At 36.8% G+C, this 9,786-nt stretch overlaps 1 protein-coding gene across 11 annotated transcripts in view; it reads left to right on the top strand.

The window, feature by feature from the left end:
• Adam22 (ADAM metallopeptidase domain 22) overlaps nt 1-9,786 on the top strand; it is an 86,178-nt gene that overhangs the window by 56,483 nt on the left and 19,909 nt on the right. For 9 of the 11 annotated variants that reach the window (XM_029477327.1, XM_029477321.1, XM_029477325.1 and 6 more), the window contains 2 exons: nt 1,560-1,650; nt 6,461-6,478. In XM_029477327.1, coding sequence (XP_029333187.1) covers nt 1,560-1,650; nt 6,461-6,478 — 109 coding nt within the window. The remainder of the gene's footprint in view (nt 1-1,559; nt 1,651-6,460; nt 6,479-9,786) is intronic. The other 2 variants (XM_021163951.2, XM_029477324.1) reach the window with 1 other exon arrangement.

Raw genomic sequence — 9,786 nt, 5'->3', positions numbered from 1 at the left:
TCCCCTATATTGGGGCATATAAAGTTTGCAAGTCCAATGGGCCTCTCTTTCTAGTGATGGCCGACTAGGTCATCTTTCGATACGAGGTGGTGTTCTTCTATTCCTATTTTACTTAGGTTTTGGTCTTTTAATAGTGTCCCAGATTTCCTGAATATTTTGTTTCAGGAACATTTTAGATTTAGCATTTTTGACTGATATATTGATTTCTTCCGTTGTATCTTCTACACCTGAGATTCTCTCTTCAATCTCTTATTCTATTGGTGATGTTTGTGTCTGTAGTTACTGTTTTCCATCTCCAGGATTCCCTCAGTTTGTGTTTTCTTTGTTGTTTCTATTTCCATTTTCTGGCCCTGAACAGTTTTATTCATTTCTTTTACCTGATTTTTTTTTTTTTTTTTTGGCTTTCTTTTAGGGATTCATTTCCTCTAATAGTTTGTTATGCTGAACTTTTAAAAAAAATTAATTTTATTCACTTTATATCCTGATCGCTGCCTACCCCCCATCCAGGTGCTCCCCTCACAAGTCCCTCCTCCCATTCCCCTCCCCTTCTCCTTTGATAGTGGAGGCCCCTCCTGGATGTCACCTCCACACCACCCCATTCTAGCATGTCAAGACTCATCAGGGCTAGGCATATTCTCTCCCACTGACGCAAGACAAGAAAGCCCAGTTCCGTGAACTTTCTTGGACTTCTTAAATGGATTTTTTTTTTTGTTTTTTGGGTTTTTTTGTTTGTTTGTTTTTCTCCTTTTTAAGGACCTCTATCAGCTTCAAAAAAATGGTTTTGAGGTAATTTTCTTGTGTTGTGCTTGAGCTGAATTGGAATGTCCAGGGCTCTGGTGGTGACATATTGCCCTGGCTTGTGTTCTTACACTGGCCTAGAGGCATCTGGGTTTGGGGTAATTATAGATTGAGGTGCTGACTTCTGAGTTTATCTTTGTTGGATGTTTTTCCCCTTGGTATCTGTTTCCTCTCTGGTCTTTTGTCCTGAATGACCTGTGGTTCTGGTTACCAGCAAGTCTTCCGGTGCAGTAGCGTGTCTCCACCGGATTTTGGCAGCGTACATGACTTCTGGGGTTTGGAGTACTGGTGTTGCTTTTGGAATTCTGGGGTTCTGAGAACTGACACGGCCTCTGGGGTGCCCATATGGCCTCTGAGGTTCCAGGTGCCGGCATGGCCTCCAGGAGAGCCGGAGTCTCCTGCCAGAGTTGTGGCCCAGGATAAGGAGCCAAGGGTGTGGGTTGCTGTTGGGGACAGCTGGATGGGCTCTAAGAAGTGTTAGTGGGAGGTGGACAATATATTACAGGTTGGGGGTGTTTTTTGTAGAGCAGACCTCAGTAGCTTTTTAAAAGACATTATTTAGAAGTAGTCGTTCAAGTTTTTTGAACCTTGTTTAAATCCAAGAACAGAAAGGGTGGATAGACATGCTAAGTCTTGGTGTGAAAAAAGCCAAAGCCTTTTTCACAAAACAGGTGATATTGTCAGCATGATTACAGATCTAGAGAAGAAAATTACCACAAGAATGTCATATCACTGATTTTCCTTCTTGTCTTCCCTTCTAGGTGTTGCTGGCACTAATATCATAATAGGAATAATTGCCGGTACCATTTTAGTGCTGGCCCTCATCTTAGGAATAACTGCCTGGGGTTATAAGTAAGTCAAATATTTCAGTAGTATCACTATCAAAATGCACCATAAATTTTTATTAAGACCTGGAGAGATGACTCAGTGTGTAAAAGTGGCAAGTGCTCTTGGAGAGGGCTCATTTTCAATTCCTAGTACCATTGTTGGGTAGTGCCTAAACACATATACCTCTACTTCCAGGGGATCTGACACCATCTGCTATCCTTTTTATGTATCTGTGCTCAAATATGTATGTGTGTGTCTGTGCATGCGCGCACGCGCGCGCACACACACACACACACACACACTAGAGAGAGAGACAGAGAGAGAGACAGAGAGACAGAGAGAGAGACAGAGAGACAGAGACAGAGAGACAAAGGAAGGAAGGAAGGAAGGAAGGAAGGAAGGAAGGAAGGAAGGAAGGAAGGAAGGAAGAGGAAGGAAGGGAGGGAGGGATTTAGAAATGTTTACGGTGTAGTTATAAAATATTTTGAATAAATGTTAACTGGAAGGTGGTATATCATTACTTTGTATTTGCATCAACAATCAGTCTAGTCCAAGAGTCTGTGATTACCCAGCCTCAGTGTGGTTAGAAGTAACGATACATTATTACAGTTTAGATTTCAAACATATCTTTTCCTATTCTGCAAGTACTGACTGCTGTTTGAGGTCCTTAGAGTGACACGGCCATGAGTGAATGCCTACTGTATCCGGGCATCACGTTAACGGCAGAGCCCTTGTGTTGTTAATAGCCATTAGTACAGATGAGTCACTTCCTGTAAAAAACACACTCTTGTGAGACTCACTTTCAAAATTCAGTTTCCTTCTTAAGCTTCAAAACTCAGCACAGAATTTTTTCTTTTAATTTTTAAAAGAGGAGAGTCATACTACATTTGAATATTTAGTAGCCTTAGATGTTTGCTAAGTAAATGTTCTCAAACATTTCTATATTTACTATTTAAAATTTCGCTTTTGTAGACTTAAAATGTAAATTTTTCTTTAGTATTCTAGTAACTATTTAGTGTTATGGTTTATAAGGGTAAACATTTAATTCTTGGGTTAGGTTTGCATTACTGGGGAAATACCTGAGGAAGCAGCTTAGAAGTAGAGGTTCATGGTGGTTGGTTTCAGAGGTTGCTACCCGCTGTTATGTGACCACATTGCTTTGCGTGAAGGCAGAAGACCATGGTGGAGGAGGCAAGCTGCTCACTAAAGCAAGAGCTCATCATTGTAGTGATCCCTCCACCCAAAAAGCTATTCAGCTATGAATCCAGAATTGGATCAACCCATTGATGATGTGAGAACCTCCGTAATCTTATTACCTTCTAAATACCCTAATTTTAAGCAATGCTGCATAAGGACCATGCATTTAACACATAAGCTTTTGTGGATATTTAGATCCAAGCTATAATGGATAGCTCGTCTCTTCAACATTTCAACTTAATATTGCATTTTACTGTCTCTGGTAATTTCCCAGTCAGTGCCCTAGCCCTGGAGTCTTCCATTTGGAAGACCCAACATCTAACCTCATTTGATAGCATTTGTCCTTCCTGGATCAAATTCAAGTCACTAAATTGGGGATTAAAAAATCTTACATTTGGGGCCATAGAGATGGATCAGCAGTTAAAAAATACATCCTGCTCTTACGGAGTTCAGTTCCCAACACCCACATCAGGTGACTCAAAACCACTTAGATGTCCAGCTTTAGGGGATTTGACAGTGTTTTCTGGCCTTTGAAGGTTCCTGCCCTCCCATGCACATATGTACAGTGCACATACATACACACACATTACACAAATACACATAAATACACACACATACACACACATTTATTTTAAATTCATGAATATAGACACATACACACACATTGATTTTAAATTCATAAATACACACACATACACACACAAATTGATTTTAAATTTAATATTTACTCTGTGTGTGTGTATATATGTGTGTGTGTGTGTGTGTGTGTGTGTGTGTGTGTGTGTATAATCATCTTTGTTCTTTGGGTCATTATATGTCAAACATTCACACCAGTAAACTCTCTTACAGGAAGCAGTATGGCTGTCATCTACTGTGGTCTGAAACCAGTAGAATCAAAGGAGACACCTTTAAATGTTTATGCAACAATTATTTGTAAAATTAAAACCCTACATGGGTTTTACTGAAAGGGAGAGCAATTATTTTATGGCTTGTATGCTGCCAATGTTAAAATTTAGGAAGCCATTTATGGATGGCTATATTAACTAAACCAGACAGCATAATGAAGTAGCATGGTTCTTCTACATGGGATAGCCTGGAAAAAGAGCTCACAGCATCAGACTTGGCTTTGCCCTGATTAAATTGGTACCTAGCCCTAGATCAGTTGTAAGAGATTCTGAATGCATTTGAGCATCTTGTATATTTCCATTTGTGAAGTGTGATTTGGGCACTTATAAACATGGACGTCTGAAAGAAAAGGCTTTCCTCATGCCTCAAGCAAATGAACTTTGTGTTGAGACGCTCTTTTTTAACGTCTCTGATGCAGGACACCCATACTAATGCCTACCATAAGCACTGATGTTTTGTTTTAGCTCAATTATTTTACTTGTTTACATAAAAATTGTTCCAGAGTGTGTGAGTTTCTACTACTTGCTGATATATGTGGGTATTTCATTTATGTAATCCTGGAAAATATTATTGTTCAAAAAAGTTGAAACTAAAACATGCCTATTGCTAATGAACTTATCTTTGTCTGTAGAGGTTACCTGCTTTCTTCAGGGGAGTTACATTTTTCTTTTTAGCATTTCTAAATGTATACATTTTTAAATTTGATTAAGAAATCTCATTCATATTGTACTAGCCCTACAATTTTATTAGTATCCCTATATACTAGTATTCCTAATAATTATTTATAAAGTAATAGAAAAATTAAAAATCTACACAAGGTTTTAGAGTTTTAAAAAATTATTCGGAATATGTTTATTTGGATTTTTGTTTGTTTGTTTATTTGTTTTGTTTTTCTGACAGGGTCTTACTCTGTAGTCCTGGCTAGCTTTGAACTCACTTTATAGGCCAGACTGGCTTTGAACTTCTTTTGCCTCCTAAGTATTGGGATTAAAGGTGTGCACCACCACACCCAGCTCAGAATATGTTTGGAAACTGAGTGAGAATGTAGACATTTTATTGGAGCAATTAAGCTATGAAAATAATTTTTAAAATTCTGGTTGAAGTTACAAAACTGTGGCCCTAACTCCTTTCTCCAAGCCTTCGAAGAGGGACAGGAAGCAAAGGACACTCACTCAGAGCTGTGGAGCTAGGGCCCAGAATGAGATGAAAAAGTAAAACATTGCATAGAAAGATGCCAGGCTCACGTTTCCCATGTCTGATAGCTAATAGACTGGATCCAATTGTCACTTTTATCCTATCTGCTTCTCGTTAGCCATACATAACAGAATGGACTGGTAGGTGAAGGTGCCACCCATGCTGTACCTGAAGGACAGAACACCACATGATCTGGTCACTTGACTTTCTAATATGTCTTCAAAATATTAACATTCAATTGCATCAAGATAGAAAGCAGTGACTTTTGAAAAAAAAATTACCACTAGTGCATTATTCATGCTTCTGAATGAATTTTTGTTTAAGGTTAGTTTATTGTGAAAGTCATGTAAGTTTATTTTGGATCATGGTCAAATCAAAACTGGAAATTAAACAGTGAGCAAATGCATCCAGTATGATGCTTGAGTAAGATGTTATTAATTCCTATGAAGGGCCAGCTTTATTTTAATGCATTTTTATTGAGCATACATGATGAATCTATCGCTCTGGAGTGGTTGTATTTTCTCCTACTTGAGCTTCTAAGAGTGAGCTATAGTAGCTATAGTCAGATGTTTATATTTCAATAGGAGAAAGGTAGGACTTATTTCTATGAAATGTCGTTAATTTGTGCAAATAATTGAATTATTTTTATTTTAAATTAGTATTCACTCATCTATATCTGTTAATCTATCATATCTGTATATAATCTATCTATATCTACAGCTATAGATATATAAATATTTCATATTTATATGAAGGCATATATTTAAAATAGAATTGGCAAGGCTGGTGAGATGGCTTAGTGGGTAAGACTATTAGCTCATCTTCCAGAGGGCCCATTTTCAATCTTAGTTGTGGGGGATCAGACACGCTCTTTTGGCTTCTATGAGTATTGCATATACATGCTGCAGAGACATACATGCAGGCAAAACACCCATACTTATAAAGTAGTAATAGATAAATAAAAATGTAAAAACAGTAAGATTGGCTCTAGATCATTATTAAGTATTTGGTGCAATGACACTGATATTGAGAAAACAGTTACTCTTTAAGTATTACAACCTAAGTTGTGCCTTTTAAAATGGGCAGCTAGGCTGGAGACATGGCTCAAGGGTAGAGTGCTTGCTGCTCTCGCAAAAGACCCAAGCTTGGTTCCAAGCACCTGCATGATCATCCGTACCCCACTTCTGAAGGCTCCAAGAGCACTAGGCATCCCTATAGTATAGATACATCCATGCAGGCAACGTATGGAACACCTCCATAAGATATACATAAAATAAAAACAAGCAAATCGTTAACATTACTACATAGTAAATTAAAACAGGTAATTGTTTGGCAATATTGTCACTTTAGTGTCATCTCTTCCTATGATAAAGTGAAATTCTGTGCATGTTCCTGATTTTAACCTTACAGTTCAAATTCCTCTGAGGACGATGGTTCAGCGAATGCTGGGGATGTGGGGAGGTGTTTAACGTTCTGCTCATGGGCTTCTATAAGTAACTAATGCCTTGTTTTCTTCCTTTCTTCTGTCTATGAACAGAAACTACCGAGAACAGAGGTATGTGATGACAGTGACCTGAATTTATGACTGAAAGCTTTAACCCTTTGTGTCACTGTTAGAACTCATACATGCAGTTTCAAGTAGATTTTTGTGTTCTATGTAATAATGATCCTTGACCCTTTATGATTTTGAAATAATAATTAACATTGTTATGTTTAATAGCAATATATAGAGAGAAATAGTTTTTTCCATCGGAAACAAACTTCCTTTATGTTAAGTTGTCATGTTTGTTTACATTGGTTTTTTTGGTTTGCCCTCATGTTTATAACATAATTATCCAATACTCTCTGAGAGAATTGATTTTTGTACTGTTGTGGTAGTAATAATTTTCATAACTTACAAAGTTTATCAATTTTTGCTATCAAGGAAATGTTTTCCACTTGTGAACCAGGTCTCTTTATGTAAGAAAGTAGTTTTGTATGATTTGATAATCATAAAAGTAGCTAAAGAGGGAATTTGCATAGTTAGAATCTCTGAGCTTTTATGTCTCCTGTAAAGCCCATAGAAAGTCAAACACCTATCTAGCATAGCCTTATTGTCTCCATTTAGCAAGCAGTACAAAAAGAGACAGAGCATCCACGATTTTTATAACAATTGATGGTTTTGTCTAAGTCGGCATAGTATGGAGATGGACATTTCTCTTCTCACATTTCTAAGACTCTTAATTCTACTTGCTCTACTAAAACCTAAACTGTTATCTCAGAAACGGATGAACAAACCCACACCAGGTATTACACATCACATACTGTTCCGTTATAGGTTCAGTGTATTTGCACAGACTCCTGCTTAAGGTTTCCTCTGTCCCACTGCATACCACTGGCCGTTTAGGAGTAGATAGTGATAAATGTCATGAGACCTGTTCAGATACCATGGTTGATGAAACACAATGATGTTCGATATAATCATTTTCAAAGGAGAAAGCAACAAAGTGTGGACGTTATGCATTGAAGTATCTTTATGGGCATTCTTTGAGGCACTATGCATTACAGGGGGAAAGGATTGTTCCAACAGACACAGCATAAGTCAGTCTTCTAAAATTATCCACACACTTCAAATAAAGGCCCACCCAGTTCCAAAGATGCCAGGGTCTAAAGGCAAGAATTTTTATGTTATTTTTACCTTTAAATTAGGATTGCCTCTGTGGTTCTATAGTGGGAAGCCCTACTGGCAAAAGATTAGTCATTAGTCTACTCCTGTGTGGTATAGGAAAATCACTAACGTCTCTCCACTCTAAGGTCAGAGTTCTTTGTAATCCTTAAGGCATGGTGGTCAAGCAAGAGGACAGCTGTAGTCATCAGCCAGGTTGACGTCCTACATTCTTTTGGGCTGGTAAAACATGAAGTTTTGCTTTGGCATTTATGCTTCAAGCAATATTAAATATATGACCATTTGCCAGATCACTATTAACATAGAATGGCTTAGAACTGCCAAATTGGGCATAATGTTCAAAATTTTTGAAGAAGACAAGCTTACAATTCTATAAATGAATCAGATAACAAACTTCCTGTTGAACAAAAACAATAGCAACCCCATTCTGGGACTTAATGGACACATAACCCCACACACATATAATAATAATAATGTGCAAACACATGTATATATAAAATAGTCCTTCAGTGTCATATTGGGAATCGTGGAACAATGGGGCCACAGTGAAGCCTTAGATGTGGAGTCATTGGAAAGATGACTGCTTACCTCATTCTTTAAAGCCGCCAGGCAACAAAACTTCTACCTTTTCTCCTGAGTCAATCTTACTGTTTGTTGAGGGAAAATTATATAGAGCATGAGAGCTTTATGGTTTACCACAAGAACTGTACATTTTAGTTTTTAGTCAGGTTTGCAAATACAAATAGGATAAGGAACATTTGCTGAACTTAAGTTTATAAGACATCCACTTTGGGCTGGAGTTCTTTCTCTGTGTTTGCAATAACCACACATCACGGTGATCAATGAGGAACATTGTAATTAGACTTCATCTCTCCCCTCTGTCGTTTCCCTTTAAACAGTCTTTTCCCCAACATCCCCTTTATCTCTCTTTATCCATTTTATTTTCTGTTCGTGGATTCCCCACCTTTTCTCTCCCATATCTTTCTTGTTTTTTTCCTTTTTCTTTCTTTCTTTCTTTCTTCTTCTTCTTCTTCTTCTTCTTCTTCTTCTTCTTCTTCTTCTTCTTCTTCTTCTTCTTCTTTTTCTTTTTTTACATTCTTCATATTTCAGTGATATTCATCATCTGTCAACATGACTTGGTATACCTTATATGATATTTCTCAAAACAAGAGAGTAAATTCCTATAAGAGACCGCTCAGACACTAACAAGGGAATGAAGAAATGCCTCCTTCACACTGCGATTATAACCTGGATACCTTTTCTCACTGATCAGTTTTTGAATATGTATTTGGACTGATGGGACAAATATCACTACTTAATAAATACTTTTAAAGAAAATCAAATTTCTCTTTTAATTTGATCAACAATTTATCTAAAGACTTTGCGATTAGTACAAGAAACTCTTTTTTGATGTTGAAATTTATAATGCTTAATACTAGCTTGTTTATTGTTATGAACATATTGTTATCTAAAATAGAATAAAATAGTTACTAAGCTTGTACATTATAGATGCAGGGAAATAGTAATATAGCTTGCATAGTCTGCCTACCCAAAACCATTAAGTTATGGGTGTATTTCCTTGTGTTAGCCAATAGAAATTCCTTTAAAAATGTTATTCAATAAGGCACATTAGTTCAACCTAGAGGTTGTATATTAGAGAAAAAAATGAATGTAGCAAAGGTTGATTTTTTTTTTTTAGGAAAAATAATTCAGTTTCAAAGCATCTTTTTTATTAATTATTATATAAACATGCATGTATCTACATATTTGTATATGGCATAATAAATACACAGAAAATTTCCCATTTGAAAACTTAGCACTCATCAGTCCAAATAATTTTTTCAGGATCCAAATTGGCAAACATAAAACCACTAAAAATTTTTTATCATGATTTTTTTCTTAGATATTTTCTTTATTTACATCTCAAATGCTATTCCGAAAGTTCCCTATACCCTCCCCCCAGACTAAAAATTTTTAGACAGATGCCATAAAAATAGGTCACCAACTTGAAAAAGAAGTATAATTAAAGAATTTCAAGAGCTCATGTAGTTGGCTTTCTGTGGTTTTTCATAGCAAATGTTATTTTATGGATCACAAGAGCCTGGTATTCTCTCTCCTCACTAAAGCAAGAAGTAGTGGTCTACTAACATATAATGGGTACTGTAGAAAGGATAAGTGAGAAGTAGTGGTCTACTAAC

The sequence above is a fragment of the Mus caroli genome, chromosome 5 (genome assembly GCF_900094665.2).
Source record: "Mus caroli chromosome 5, CAROLI_EIJ_v1.1, whole genome shotgun sequence".
Classification (NCBI taxonomy): Eukaryota; Metazoa; Chordata; class Mammalia; order Rodentia; family Muridae; genus Mus; species Mus caroli.
Note: the sequence above shows the minus strand (reverse complement) of the source record. Positions and strands in the feature narration are given on the sequence as shown.